We start from the raw sequence: 16,043 nt of genomic DNA, 5'->3' as shown, positions 1-16,043 counted from the left end.
GCACCAAAAACATGAAAGGTAGGAAGAGATCGGCAGTGACCTAATTGAATAGTGGAACAGGCCCAAGGGCATGAATGACCTCTTCCTGTTCCACGAGAAATGTCAGCCGACCTTTCTGCCTTTAATATGAAAGAAGAAACCCGAGACATGGACGTGGAGATTTGAGCAAAACATACATGTCTGTCTGTCAGGGGTTTAGTGGGTTGAACCATAATATTTTCTCAGCCCCCCCCCTCCACACATACCTGACCCCCCCCTCAGTGCTTGAACTCCAAGCCCATTACGTGCCTGACCCTACCCCTCGTGCTCTGAACCGAGGGGCATGAGCTTACCCTGTAGATTTCTCAATAAGTTCTTGAAGAAATTGATCTTTGCAACATTACTGAGCAGTAAGAGGACACACCCATCTCCCGCACCATCCAGTGCTGCTAAGGGTCAAAGGGAAGGACCCATTTTAGCAAACGCCAACTAACATGGAGCCAAATTACCCAGCATTAAGACAAGAATTCCATCCTGCCTTAACGTCCACACTGACGTATCTGGGAACAATGAGTAGAACAGCCTGTGAGCAGGAATTATTTTATTTGCATGTAATATGAAATATGATACCGTATCTTTGGGTCTTGTCCATCAACCATTACAAAATATGGTCTGTTACAGCTACTCCACAATACTGCTGATGATTCAGAGCAAAACATACCTTTAAATCTCAAACTCATAGCTCTTTCAATGAAAAAGTACGAGTGTTGTCTATCATAGTACACAATAACTTGTATTTATATAGTGCCTGTAACATAGAAAAATATCCCAAAGCACTTCACAAGAGCAATTAACAAACAAACTTCGACACTCAGCCACATAAGCAGATATTAGGACACTGACCAAAAGTTTGGGCAAAAAAGTAGGTTTTAAAGAGCATTTTGAATGAAGGAGAGGTTTAGGGAGGCAATTCCAGAGCTTAGGGCCCAGGCAGCTGAAGTCACAGCCGCCAATGGTGGAGCGATTGAATTCAGGGAGGTGCGGGTGAGAGGCGAACAGGATTTGACATCCCTTAACTCTGTAAAGTTGCTGCTTTGCCTCACCCCAGCTCTTCAATCCACCTCTGACTGTCTTGGGTACCAAAGCTGAGGTAGGTTTCTCCGCCTGATGAATTCCACCAGGTATAGCTCCAGTCACGCTGAGCCTTCCACAAGTTGCAGATCATCAACGCTTGATTCAGTCGTGTTTGTTTGTAAAATCAAGGAAGGAAATTTTGGGAGTCTTGTGAGGCCCATATAATCTCAAATTACTGACGTACAGTGACGACACTTGTGATTTAGCAGACCTCCTTCTGTTTGGTTGTCACTTTATGACTGCGGCTGGCGTGAGCCTCAGAGGGCTGTGTCCTCTGTTGACGTTATTCCTGCGTCCTTCGCCATATTATAGAAGTGTCCTTGGCTTTGGAGGAGTACAGAGGGAGTATCAAATTCAATGATTCTTCCAGCATCCAAAACCATCACCCTACAACACAGTAAATAGAGGTTAATGTCATAAACCCCCTCAACTCCTGTTCTCTAGATGTAACTGACAAGGCAGAAAGCTCGGTGAGCCCAAGCTGCCCACTGCCCAAATTATAGCCAAGGCCGTTCAGGGGTGATGTCAGGAAACACTTCTTCACAAAGGGTTGTGGAAATCTGGAACTCTCTCCCCCAAAAATCTGTGACTACTGGAGCTCAATTGAAAACTTTAAGACTGAGAGTGTTTGATTGCCTTGTTCTTGACTAACAATAGTAGATGGAGTTTAAACGCAGATCAGCCATGATCTTACTGAATAGGAGATCAGGTTCAAGGGGCTGAATGGCCTCCTCCTGTTCCTCTGCACATTCAGTTTTCTTGTTGCTTTGGGCTTAGTGAGCGGTAAGAAGCTACAAATTGTCGGAACCCATCCTAATCTCCCCACCTTTCCTGAAAATGTTATATTGTCATCTCCTGCCTTTCCACACCTCACTTCAGTGGCCTTTCGACAAGTGTGAGCATAGACAGGGAGTAGTAGTTGGCTGTAGGGCCATCATAGCCAAGTCTTACACTGAGGTGGCTGGATAACATCCCCTCCCTGGCTCCGGAAAATATAAAATCCTTACAGCCGGAGAGGCCAATCCCCTTTTAAACAACCATGAGCTCCCCCCAATGGCCTTGTGGGGAATGCCAACTAGAACAGTAGAGTGTGATTGGCCTATCACTCAGTCAAACATCATTAAATAGATGATCTGGTCATTATCTCAGTGCTGTTGTGGAGGCTTGCCCATTGCCCTACATTACAATTGTCTATGTTTGAAATAGCACTTCATTGGCTGTAAAGCACTTTGAGCTGTCCTGAGGATGTGAAAGGCGTTACAGAAATGCAAGATCTTTACCTTGTGCTGTCCATGATGGTGTGTAGACGATGTGCGATGATTAGCACTGTGCAATCTGCAAACTCTGTCCGAATGGTGGTCTGGATGAGATTATCCGTTTCTAGATCGACGGCAGCCGTGGCCTCGTCCAGTACGAGGATCTTGGATTTCCGCAGGAGGGCTCGGGCAAGGCACAGGAGCTGCCGCTGTCCCACGCTGGGGGAAAACACAACCTATTAAATCACCAACTCCTAGCCGTCAATACAAAATGATTTCTCTTAAAATTCATATGAACAAGGCGTTAGGCCCAGCATGTGTCCAGTCAGCTCTGTGACTCATGGCCTCTAGGGGACAAACGAGCCGAGCTCCGTCCTACCCTTACTTCTCACTCACGCAGCCACACAGCGTCAGGGGTCACTTGACACAGACTGAGTCTGGACCCCAGGTCGCAGTTACAGTTTTACAATTCCTTCACTTCCACACCATAACCAATAGCTGCTGTAACCGCCCCTATGGTTAGCCCGACGTTTAACATACCTGAGATTCTCCCCTCCCTCAGACACTTCATGCTGCAGTTTGTTGGGTAAGTTGGCAGTGTAGTGTTTCAGATGTGCCAGCTCCAGCGATCGCCACACCTCCTCATCAGTGTATCTGTTGAAAGGATCGAGGTTCATCCGGAATGTTCCTGAGAACAGCACAGGATCCTTGCAACAACAAAATAATGGAGAGGTTTGTTAACACACACTTGGTTCTGTAGCCCTCATCTCCCCAAATGGGATGTTTCAAGATTAAGTAGTGAGATTATCCTTTGCAAACATGAACACTCTTTAGGAAGGATGTCAAGGCTTTTGAGAGGGTGGAGAGGAGATTGAGTTTCAATAGGGCCAAGGACAAGGGAACTCCAGTTATGTGGAGAGAATGGAGAAGCTGGGGGTTGGTCTCCTTGGAGCAGAGAAGATGTATCATAATGAGGTGTTCAAAAATCATACTATGTTTTTGACAGAGTAACTATGGAGAAACGGTTTCCAGCAGCAGGAGCATCGTTAACAAGAGGACACAGATTAAGGTAATTGGCAAAAGAACCAGAGGGGAATTGAGGAGACCTCTTTAAATGTAGTGAATGCTTGTGATTGGGAACACACTGCCTGACAGTTCAAATCTTTCAAAAGGGAATTGGATAAATACTCGAAAGGGTTTGCAAGACTATGGGGAAAGAGAAGGGGAGTGGGACTAATTGGGAAGTGCTTTCCAAGAGCTAGCATAGACACGATGGGCTGAATGACCTCCATGGCTCAAAGGAAGGACAGCGTTCTGTAAAGGTTCCTCCGATACATGATGTGGTCAGGCCAAGAGAGCAGCAAGACTCCAGGTTGAATTTCTGCTCTCTGCTGGGCCTACTGATTGGGTTGACAGTGCAGGAAGTATCTCTGGTCTCAGTGTCCACTCGGCTAGAGAATGGGTGGGGGAGGGAAATCAAACAGGATTCCTATTTTGCTATTTAGCTAAAGATGCAGATGAATTTGCACATCAGATATTGTCAAGATCGTGAAGCCACCTACCTGCCCACCCCAGTCTCCACAGATGGAGTCACATCATTTAGCCGTAGCCATGCTACCATCTGTGCAGGCTCAGGCCTGCAGAATGGGAGTATTATGAGTAAGCAACTCATGGAGTCTATCCCGGCTTTCATAGGACCATAGAACAGAAGGCCATTCGAACCTATTCTGCCATTCAGTCAGATCATGGCTGATCTGTAACTCAAATCCACTTACCCGTCTTGGTGCTGTAACCCCTTGATGCCCTGACCCAACCCATATCTGTTGACCACAGTCTTGAGTCTTTCAACTGAACCCCGCCACCCAAGGCATCCATAGCTTTTTGTAGAAGAGAGTTCCAGATCTCCATTACCCTTTGTGTGAAAAATTGCTTCCTGATTTTACGCCAGAACAATTAGCTCTAATTTTAAGGTTATGTCAGGCAACATCCTTAAGATTCATTGATTTCATTTTAGTTGGAAAAATATTAATTTAAAAATTAGATAAATAGAACATCTTACTCTTCTATAGAAGAGCAGAGGTGTTTTCCCAGGTGTCCCTGGCCAACATTTACCCCTCAACCAACATCACTAAAACATTCTCACATTGCTGTTTGTGGGATCTTACTATGCGCAAACTGGTTATCATGTTTCTCTATATGAGAACTGTAACTACACTTCAAAGCACTTTAGGATATCCTTAGGTGATGAAAGGCACTCTAGAAATGCAAGTTCTTCCTGTTTTCCCTCTTACCTGTGGGATGATGGTGAGTTTCTGCCTCAGGTCATGTAGGCCGATGGTGGCAATGTCCAGTCCGTCAATGAGGATCTTCCCCCCAGCTGACTCGATGATGCGGAAAAGACAATTGGTCAAAGAGGATTTTCCGGCGCCAGTTCTCCCAACAATGCCTATCTGTGGTCAGGGCAGAGAGAGAGATCAGACACACACCTGGCTGGGGGGGGCGGGGGGAAAAGAGAGATCAGACACACACCTGGCTGGGGGAGGGGGGAAGAGAGAGATCAGACACACACCTGTCTGGGGGGGGGGGCGGGGGGGAGAGAGAGAGATCAGACACACACCTGTCTGGGGGGGGGAGAGAGAGATCAGACACACACCTGTCTGGGGGGGGGAGAGAGAGATCAGACACACACCTGGCTGGGGGGGTGGGGAAGAGAGAGATCAGACACAGACCTGTCTGGGGGAGGGAGAGAGAGAGAGAGAGATCAGACACACACACCTGTCTGGGGGGGGGGGGGGGGGGGGGAAGAGAGAGATCAGACACACACCTGTCTGGGGGAGGGGGGGAAGAGAGAGATCAGACACAGACCTGTCTGGGGGAGGGAAAGAGAGAGAGATTAGACACACATCTGGCTGGGGGAGGGAGAGAGAGAGAGATCAGACACACACCTGGCTGGGGGGAAGAGAGAGATCAGACACAGACCTGTCTGGGGGAGGGGGGGAAGAGAGAGATCAGACACAGACCTGTCTGGGGGAGGGGGGGAAGAGAGAGATCAGACACAGACCTGTCTGGGGGAGGGAGAGAGAGAGAGATTAGACACACATCTGGCTGGGGGAGGGAGAGAGAGAGAGATCAGACACAGACCTGTCTGGGGGAGGGGGGGAAGAGAGAGATCAGACACAGACCTGTCTGGGGGAGGGAGAGAGAGAGAGATTAGACACACACACCTGTCTGGGGGGGGGGGGGGAAGAGAGAGATCAGACACACACCTGTCTGGGGGAGGGGGGGAAGAGAGAGATCAGACACAGACCTGTCTGGGGGAGGGAGAGAGAGAGAGATTAGACACACATCTGGCTGGGGGAGGGAGAGAGAGAGAGATCAGACACAGACCTGTCTGGGGGAGGGAGAGAGAGAGAGATTAGACACACATCTGGCTGGGGGAGGGAGAGAGAGAGAGATCAGACACACACACCTGTCTGGGGGGGGGGGGGGGGAAGAGAGAGATCAGACACACACCTGTCTGGGGGAGGGGGGGAAGAGAGAGATCAGACACAGACCTGTCTGGGGGAGGGAGAGAGAGAGAGTTTAGACACACATCTGGCTGGGGGAGGGAGAGAGAGAGAGATCAGACACACGCCTGGCTGGGGGCAAGAGAGAGATCAGACACAGACCTGTCTGGGGGAGGGAGAGAGAGATCAGACACACGCCTGGCTGGGGGGAAGAGAGAGATCAGACACAGACCTGTCTGGGGGAGGGAGAGAGAGATCAGACACACACACCTGTCTGGGGGAGGGAGAGAGAATCAGACACACACACCTGTCTGGGGTGGGGGGGAGAGAGAGAGATCAGACACACACACCTGTCTTGGGGGGGGGAAGAGAGAGAGAGAGATCAGACACACACCTGTCTGGGGAAGAGAGAGAGAGAGAGAGATCAGACACACACCTGTCTGGGGGAGGGAGAGAGAGAGAGAGATCAGACACAGACCTGTCTGGGGGGGAAGAGAGAGATCAGACACACACCTGTCTGGGGGAGGGAGAGAGAGAGAGATCAGACACACACACCTGTCTGGAGGGGGGAGAGAGAGATCAGACACAGACCTGTCTGGGGGAGGGAGAGAGAGATGAGACACACACACCTGTCTGGGGGAGAGAGAGATCAGCACAGACCTGTCTGGGGGAGGGAGAGAGAGAGAGATCAGACACACATGTCTGGGGGAGGGAGAGAGAGATCAGACACAGACCTGCCTGGGGGAGGGAGAGAGAGTGAGATCAGACACAGACCTGTCTGGGGGAGGGAGAGGGAGATCAGACACAGACCTGTCTGGGGGAGGGAGAGAGAGAGAGATCAGACACACATGTCTGGGGGAGGGAGAGAGAGAGAGATCAGACACACATGTCTGGGGGAGGGAACGAGAGATCAGACACACACCTGTCTGGGGGGGGGGGGGTGGAGAGAGAGATCAGACACACAGCTGTCTGGGGGGGGGAGCGAGATCAGACACACACCTGTCTGGGGGAGAGAGAGAGATCAGACACACCTGTCTGCGGGAGGGAGAGAGAGAGAGAGAGAGAGATCAGACACGAACCTGTCTGGGGTAGAGATCGATCAGACATACACCTGTCTGGGGGGGAGGGGGTGGGGGGGAAGAAAGAGAGAGCAGACATACACCTGTCTGGGGGAGAGACACAGAGAGAGAGAGCAGACATACACCATCTGGGAGAGAGTGATATCAGACATACACCAAGTTCTGAAGAAGGGTCACTGACCTGAAACGTTAACTCTGCTTCTCTCTCCACAGATGCTGCCTGACCTGCTGAGTATTTCCAGCATTTCTTGTTTTTATTTCAGACATACACCTGTCCGGGGGAGAGAGAGATCAGACACACACCTGTCTGGCAGAGCAGACACACCTGTCTGGGGGAGACAGAGAGATCAGACACACACCCGTCTGGGGGAGGGTGATCTTCTGAAAGATCACACAACTAGAAGAATATATGCAAATCTGATGTTTTCCCCATTTGCCTTGTGACCGCACTCATTCATAGAATGGTTACAGCACAGAAGGAGGCCATTCAGCCTGTCGTGTCTGTGCTAGCTCTCTGCAGGAGCAACTCAGCTAATCTCACTCCCACACTCTTTCCCCGTAGCCCTGCAAATGTCTTCTCTTCAGATAATTATCCAAAGCCACAATTGAATCTGCTTTCACCACACTCTCAGGCAGTGCATTCCAGATCTTAATCACGCGCGCATAAAAAAGTTGTTCCTCTGTTGCCTTTGGTTCTTTTGCCATTCCCCTTAAATCGGTGTCCTCTGGTTTGGTTCGGGTTTGGTTCCATAAGTGCAGCCATGTTCCCAGTGGAAGGTGGCAGGAAGCAATTCGGCTGTACAGTGCATCACAGCTGAGTCTGATTTTCTGGTCAAGCTCTCCCAGCCAAGCTTTAACTGGACAATAAACGGGAGTACAAAACCACAGTCTGTTCATTTCTCTCCGTCTCTCTTTCTTGACCCTGGGATGCTGAGCTTAGTTTGCGCACCCTAAGATCAGCTACTGCTGTGCAGACCACAGACTAAACCCACACCCTTCCTGATCTGGGTGATTAACTATCCACTGAACCGAACAGGCTGCATAATTTGCAACAAACACTAAGTTTTGAAAAAAGGACGCAGATGTTTGAAAATCATGGTATCTGCGAAGGTGACAGGACAAGTAGAGAAAGCTGTTAAAGAGTGTTCGGGATTCGTGGTTTTATTAATAGAGACATAAAGTACAAAAGCAAGGAAGTTATGCTAAATCTTTACAAAACACTGGTTAGACCCCAGCTGGAGTATTGTGGGAGCCCGGCACATCAGTCCATCTCATCCTTTCATGAGGTCCAGACTTCAGCCAATCCGATTCACTCCACGTGATATCAAGAAACGGCTGAAGGCACTGGATACTGCAAAGGCTATGGGTCCAGACGACATTCCGGCAATAGTACTGAAGACCTGTGTTCCAGAATTAGCCGTGCCCTTAGCCAAGCTGTTCCAGTCCAGCTACAACACTGGCATCTACCCGGCAATATGGAAAATTGCCCAGGTGTGTCCTGTACACAAAAGGCTGGACAAGTCCAACCCGGCCAATTACCGCCCCATCAGTCTACTCTCAATCATCAGTAAAGTGATGGAAGAGGTCGTTGACAGTGCTATCAAGCGGCACTTAAACAGCAATAACCTGCCCACTGATGCTCAATTTAGGTTCCGCCAGGGCCACTCAGCTCCTGAACGCATTACAGCCTTGGGCCAAATATGGACAAAAGAGCTGAACTCCAGAAATGAGGCGAGAGTGATTGCCCTTGACATCAAAGCAGCATTTGACCAAGTATGGCATCAAAGAGCCCTAGCAAAACTGGAGTCAAAGGGAATCAGGGGGAAAACCCTCCGCTGGTTGGGGTCATACCTAGCACAGAGGAAGATGGTTGTGGTTGTTGGAGGTCAATCATCTCAGCTCCAAGACATGACTGCAGGAGTTCCTCAGGGTAGTGTCCAAGGCCCAACCATCTTCAGCTGCTTCATCAATGACCTTCCTTCAATCATAAGGTCAAAAGTGGGGATGTTCGCTGATGATTGCACAACATTCAGCACCATTTGTGACTCCTCAGATACTGAAGCAGCCCATGTGCATATGCAGCAAGACCTGGACAACATCCAGGCTTGGGCTGATAAGTGGCAAGTAACATTCATGCCACACAAGTGCCAGGCAATGACCATCTCAAACAAGAGAGAATCTAACCATCTCCCCTTGACATTCAATGACATTACCATTGCTGAATCCCCCCCTATCAATATCCTGGGGGTTACCATTTTCCAGAAACTAAACTGGAGTAGCCATATAAATGCTGTGGCTACAAGAGCAGGTCAGAGGCTGCGAATTCTCTGGCGAGTAACTCACCTCCTGCCCACCATCTACAAGGCACAAGTCAGGAGTGTGAGGGAATACTCTCCACCTGGATGGGTGCACCTCCAACAACACTCAAGAAGCTCAACACCGTGCAGGAACAAAGCAGCCCGCTTGATTGGCACCCCGTTCCACCACCTTCAACATTCACTCCCTCCACCACTGACGCACAGTGGCAGCAGTGTGTACCATCTACAAGATGCACTGCAGCAACTCACCAAGGCTCCTTCGACAGCACCTTCCAAACCCGCGATCTCTACCACCTAGAAGGACAAGGGCAGCAGATGCATGGGAACACCATCACCTGCAAGTTCCCCTCCAAGCCACACACCATCCTGACTTGGAACTATATCGCCATTCCTTCAGTGTCGTTGGGTCAAAATCCTGGAACTCCGTTCCTAACAGCACTGTGGGTGTACCGACCCCACATGGACTGCAGTGGTTCAAGAAGGCAGCTCACCACCTTCTCAAGAGCAATTAGGGATGGACAATAAACGTTGGCCTGGCCAGTGACGCCCACATCCCCTGAATGAATTTTAAAAAAACGCTTACCACAATTTCGGAGAGGGTGCAAATAACAATTTGCCAGAATGGTCCCAGGGATGAAGGAATTCAGTTATGTGGAGAAACTGGAGAAGTTGGGACTGTTCTCCTTAGAGCAGAGCAAGCCAAAGGGAGATTTAGATTAGATTAGATTAGAGATACAGCACTGAAACAGGCCCTTCGGCCCACCGAGTCTGTGCCGAACATCAACCACCCATTTATACTAATCCTACACTAATCCCATATTCCTACCAAACATCCCCACCTGTCCCTATATTTCCCTACCACCTACCTATACTAGTGACAATTTATAATGGCCAATTTACCTATCAACCTGCAAGTCTTTTGGCTTGTGGGAGGAAACCGGAGCACCCGGAGAAAACCCACGCAGACACAGGGAGAACTTGCAAACTCCACACAGGCAGTACCCAGAATTGAACCCGGGTCGCTGGAGCTGTGAGGCTGCAGTGCTAACCACTGCGCCGCCCTATTTAATAGAGCTGTTCAAAATCATGAGGGGTTTTGATAGAGCAAGTAAGGAGAGATTATTCCCAGTGGCAAGAGGGTCAGTAACCAGAGGACACAGATTTTAGATAAGTGGCAAAAGAACAAGAGGAAGAGAGGAGGAGAATTTTTGTTACACAGCGAGTTGTTCTGATCTGGAACGCGTTGCCTGAAAGGGGAGTGGAATCAGATTCAACAGTAACTTTCAAAAGGAATTTTTCCAGGGCTATTAGGGAAGAGCTGGGGGAGTGGAACCAATTGGATTGCAACTTCAAAAAGCTGGCACAGACACCACGGGCTGGATGGCCTCCTTCTGTGCTGTAAGATTCCTGATTCTATTTGAATTTTCATCTTACCTTTTCATTTGTTCTGATGTCACAGGTGAGACTATGTAGTACCAGATCCAGCTCCGGTCTGTAACGGACCTTGTAGTCCATAAATTTAATCTCACCCTTGTCTGGCCAATCCTTTTCTGGCCGATGGTCCATTACCCAAGGAGCCTGAGAATAAACGAGTTTAAAAAAAAAAACATTAAAAACAAGTTTTCTTTTTATTTACCAGCATTTTGAAAAATCTCCAATTTCCTCTCTTGACCATTGCTGAATAACGAGCCAGGGGGACAGCAGTGTGCGGCCTGCAGTTATCCTTTTACTCCTGCCTACACTCTATGCCCTAACACTCAATGGGTGGGGGTGGGTGTTATCGTCAATCTGACCACTTTACCCCTCACCAGCCTAAAAGCATTTTGAAGAGGGGCAGGGGAGTTCACCCCGGCGTCCTGAGGCGATGGTGTAATGGTAATGTCACTAGACTTGTAATCCAGAGCCCAGGTTAATGCTCTGGGGACACGGCTTCGAATCCCACCACGGCACATGGTGAAATCTGAATTCAATTAATAAATCTACAATTAAAAAGTCTACTCTAATGGTGACCATGAAATCATTGTCGATTGTTGGAAAAACTCAACTGGTTCACTAATGTCCTTTAAGGAAGGAAATCTACCATCCTTACCTAGTCTAGCCGACATGTAACTCCAGACCCTCTGAAATGGCCTAACGAGCCACTCTGTTCAAAGGCAATTAGGGATGGGCAATAAATGCCGGGCTTGCCAGTGATGCCCACATCCCACAAACGAATATTTTTTTAAAAAATTATCCCTGAACCAATATTACGTTAAAAACAAGCAGATGATGTGGTCATTGTCAGCTGGCACTTTGTGGGATCTTCTTGTACACAAGTTGGTTGCTGGGTTTCCATCCATTACAACGGTAACTACACTTCAAAAAGTACTTGGCTGGCTGTGGGGCATCTGAGGTTGTGGAAGGTGCTGCAGAAATCTCACCTTCAATACTTCACTCTGATTGGCTTCATTTCCTTAAACTGGTGGAGTCAGAAGAGGTTTGAGTGGTACATAAATGCCAGCATGGATCAGTTGGGCCGAATGGCCTGTTGCCATACTCTACACTTGATGTAACTCAATGAATTTGAGTCCTCCTGTCTCTGATGTTACAATGGCCCACTTCTGCCTCCCCAATCTCAGGATACCCCAGGTCCCTTTCCTCTCTTTCCCATCACTGCATTCTGGATACCTCATTCTCCAGCTTGGTGTATTCAGAGACTCTCTCCACAGATACAATGTTAGTCTCCAGCTCAGATGTCTGCCTGACCAGCCAGTTCAGTGCCTGGGTCACCTGAGAAAGAAAAACAAGTGATGAAGGAGCAAACGGGTACAGAGGGAGAGGCAGTGAGTGGCTTGGCTCACTGAGTACCAGCCTTCTGAAGGACTACGTTCACCAGAGTTACTCACTTCGGATAATCACAATCACAGACAGCATCAGGAGTCCTGCACAACAGTGGGATAGGTCACAGGTCTGTGTCTGCATGTCCCCACACAGTTAACTCATGGGATCTGTGTCTGTAATTCCCCAACACAGTGATGGAACGCAGATCTGTGTCTGTAATTCCCCCACACGGTGATGGAACAAGGGTCTGTGTCTGTAATTCCCCCACACGGTGATGGTACGCAGATCTGTGTCTGTAATTCCCCCACGGAGTGACGGGACGCGGAACTGTGACTGTAATTCCCCCACACAGTGATGGTACGCAGATCTGTGTCTGTAATTCCCCCACGGAGTGACGGGACGCGGAACTGTGACTGTAATTCCCCCACACAGTGATGGAACGCAGATCTGTGACTGTAATTCCCCCACAGAGTGATGGAACGCGGGTCTGTGTCTGTGATTCCCCCACACGGTGATGGGACGCGGGTCTGTGTCTGTGATTCCCCCACACGGTGATGGGACGCGGGTCTGTGTCTGTGATTCCCCCACACGGTGATGGGACGCGGGTCTGTGTCTGTGATTCCCCCACACGGTGATGGTACGCGGGTCTGTGTCTGTGATTCCCCCACACGGTGATGGTACGCGGGTCTGTGTCTGTAATTCCCCCACACGGTGATAGGACGCGGGTCTGTGTCTGTGATTTCCCCCACACGGTGATGGGACGCGGGTCTGTGTCTGTGATTCCCCCACACGGTGATGGGACGCGGGTCTGTGTCTGTGATTCCCCCACACGGTGATGGGACGCGGGTCTGTGTCTGTGATTCCCCCACACGGTGATGGGACGCGGGTCTGTGTCTGTGATTCCCCCACACGGGATTCCCCCACACGGTGATGGAACGCGGGTCTGTGTCTGTGATTCCCCCACACGGTGATGGGACGCGGGTCTGTGTCTGTGATTCCCCCACACGGTGATGGGACGCGGGTCTGTGTCTGTAATTCCCCCACACGGTGATGGAACACGGGTCTGTGTCTGTAATTCCCCCACACGGTGATGGGACGCGGATCTCTGTCTGTAATTCCGCCACACGGTGACGGGACGCGGACCTGTGTCTGTAATTCCCCCACACAGTGTAGGAATGCGGATCTCTGTCTGTAATTCCGCCACACAGTGACGGGACGCGGACCTGTGTCTGTCATTCCCCCACACGGTGATGGAACGCAGGTCTGTGTCTGTAATTCCGCCACACGGTGACGGGACGCGGATCTGTGTCTGTGATTCCCCCACACGGTGATGGAATGTGGATGTGTCTGTGATTCCCTCACACATGGAGGCTCATGGCAAACACACCGATGTCTTAGCTTAGCAGTAAGTGTCATAGAAATAATATTGATCTTACTGTCTCTGGTGCAAAAAGGAGCCACACACACTCACAAGAATACAAGAAATAGGAGCAGAGGTAGATCATACGGCCCATCGAGCCTGCTCTGCCATTCAATATTTTTTTATTTATTTACAGTTACAGCACTGAAACAGGCCCTTCGGCCCACCGAGTCTGTGCCGACCATCAACCACCCATTTATACCAATCCTACATTAATCCCATATTCCTACCACATCCGCACCTTCCCTCAATTCTCCTACCACCTACCTACACTGGGGACAATTTTACAATGGCCAATTCACCCATCAACCTGCAAGTCTTTGGCTGTGGGAGGAAACCAGAGCACCCGGCGAAAACCACGCGGTCACAGGGAGAACTTGCAATCTCTGCACAGGCAGTACCCAGAATCAAACCCGGGTCGCTGGAGCTGTGAGGCTGCGGTGCTAACCACTGCGCCACCCTGATCATGACTGATCTTGGGCTTCAATTCCACTTTCCTGCCCGCTCCCCATATCCCTTGATTCCCTGAGAGACCAAAACTCTATCTATCTCAGCCTTAAATGTATTCAATGATGGAGCATCCACAGCCCTCTGGGGTAGAGAATTCCAAAGCTTCACAACCCTTTGGGTGAAGTAATTTCTCTTCATCTCAGCCCTGAATGATTGACCCCTTATCCTGAGACTGTGTCCCCGTGTTCTAGATTCCCTGACCAGTGGGAGCAATCTCTCAACTTCTACCCTATCAAGCCCTTTCAGAATCTTGTGTGTCTCAATTAGATCACCTCTCATTCTTCTAAACTCCAGAGAATATCGGCCCAATTTATTCAGCCTCTCATCATAGGACATCCTCCTCATCCCAGGGACCAATTTAGTAAATCTTCACTGCACTGCCTCCAGTGCAAGTATATCCTTTCTTAAATGTGGAGACCAAAACTGCACACAGTATTCCAGGTGCGGTCTCACCAAATCCCTGTACAATTTTAGTAAGACTTCTTTATTCCTGTACTCCAATCCCCTTGCAATAAAGGCCAACAGGCCGTTTGCCTTCCTAATGGCCTGCTGCACCTACATGTTAACTTTGTGCGTTCCTTGTATGAATTCCCCCAAGTCTCTCTGAACATCAACACTTACTAATTTCACACCATTTAAAAAATATTCTGCTTTTCTGTTTTTACGACCAAAGTGAACAACTTCACACTTCCCTACATTATACTCCATTTGCCATCTTGTTGCCCACTCACTTAACCTGTCTATATCTCTTTGCAACCTCTCCACATCCTCCCTGCAGCTTACCTTTCCACCGAGCTTTGTATCATCAGCAAACTAAGATACATTACTCTCTGTCTCTTCGTCCAAGTCATTAATAGAGAGTGTAAATAGCTGAGGCCCTTAACTCATTCATTCTTCTGAGGAAGCTCGAGTAACTGCACATAACTTTAGAATTGGATTAGAAAGGTAGAAGGGCTCTTAAAATAAGGACTGCATTAAGACAAGGGGCCACTGAAGCTTGGTCAGTCAGGATACCTGAGATGAAATTTCATTTGAAACGCTTGCTGAAAGTAAATATTGAAGGGAGTGAGGAAACAGTACGGGGTTTGGGATTAGAGTCGCTAGCTTTAGTAGGGAAGCTGGCACTGGCAAGGCCAGGGTGGACTGAATGACCTCCTCCTGGAACAGCATTTCTACGATTCTATAATAATCCCTCTCAGAGAGGAGCAACTGATTTTTATTATTCATTCTTGGGATGTGAGAATCACTGACAAGGCTGGCATTTATTGACCTCTCTGGTTGCCATTGAGCAGGTGTACTGGCAACAATACAAGGTGGGCCTGAAAATACTGGTAGTCCCAATGAGTTTACGCATCCTATCTGCACGAGGGCCATGGTTAGAACCAGATGGAATGGAAACATTTAGTCGTAGGGTTTTGGACCCAACGCGAGAAATGTAGAAGATCCAAATCAATCCAACCATTCTGCATCTGCCACGGGAAACACCAAAGAGTTGTACTCACATTTAATGCATATGAAATGGAGAGCCCAACCAGCCCACTATCCAGCTTGCCTTTGGATAGAACAGAAAACAGCGCAGCAAAGAACACCACGAAATTGCCAACAGTCTCCAATCGGACTGCAAGCCACCTGCATCAAAATACATGGTGATGGTTACCTTAGAGCTACAGTGGAGCAGACTGCTAACAGTGTACAGGCTAAATACAAACACATCAAATGTAGATCCTTATACAGGCCTCTCAGAAACAAACAGATTTCACATGCAGTGACTTATCTAGGTGTCAGCTGTGGTTCATTTGATAGCCACTCTTACCTCGGAGTCAGAAGTTTATGGGTTCAAGCCCCATTCCAGAGACTTAAGCACATAATCCAGGCTGACGCTCCCAGTGCGGTACTGAGGGAGAGCTGCACTGTTAGAGCAAAATCTACCCTCTTCATTTCTCTTGCATACAAACTAAAGTCTAAATGTTAATGTAGCCCCAGATTACACCTACTTAAATCTGAGGAGGTTTAATAGAGGT

At 48.9% G+C, this 16,043-nt stretch overlaps 1 protein-coding gene across 2 annotated transcripts in view; it reads right to left on the bottom strand.

Moving 5' to 3' along the window:
- Window positions 1-565: 565 nt before the first annotated feature.
- Window positions 566-16,043, bottom strand: part of abcc2 (ATP-binding cassette, sub-family C (CFTR/MRP), member 2) — a 108,518-nt gene continuing 93,040 nt past the window's right edge. For both annotated transcript variants that reach the window (XM_068053164.1, XM_068053165.1), the window contains 7 exons: window positions 15,525-15,651; window positions 11,940-12,041; window positions 10,707-10,850; window positions 4,661-4,819; window positions 2,910-3,076; window positions 2,394-2,588; window positions 566-1,500 (listed from right to left, as the gene is read on the bottom strand). In XM_068053164.1, the coding sequence (XP_067909265.1) occupies window positions 1,371-1,500; window positions 2,394-2,588; window positions 2,910-3,076; window positions 4,661-4,819; window positions 10,707-10,850; window positions 11,940-12,041; window positions 15,525-15,651 (1,024 nt within the window). In that variant the 3' untranslated portion in view covers window positions 566-1,370. The remainder of the gene's footprint in view (window positions 1,501-2,393; window positions 2,589-2,909; window positions 3,077-4,660; window positions 4,820-10,706; window positions 10,851-11,939; window positions 12,042-15,524; window positions 15,652-16,043) is intronic.

Source organism: Heterodontus francisci, chromosome 20 (assembly GCF_036365525.1).
Source record: "Heterodontus francisci isolate sHetFra1 chromosome 20, sHetFra1.hap1, whole genome shotgun sequence".
NCBI lineage: Eukaryota > Metazoa > Chordata > Chondrichthyes > Heterodontiformes > Heterodontidae > Heterodontus > Heterodontus francisci.
Note: the sequence above shows the minus strand (reverse complement) of the source record. Positions and strands in the feature narration are given on the sequence as shown.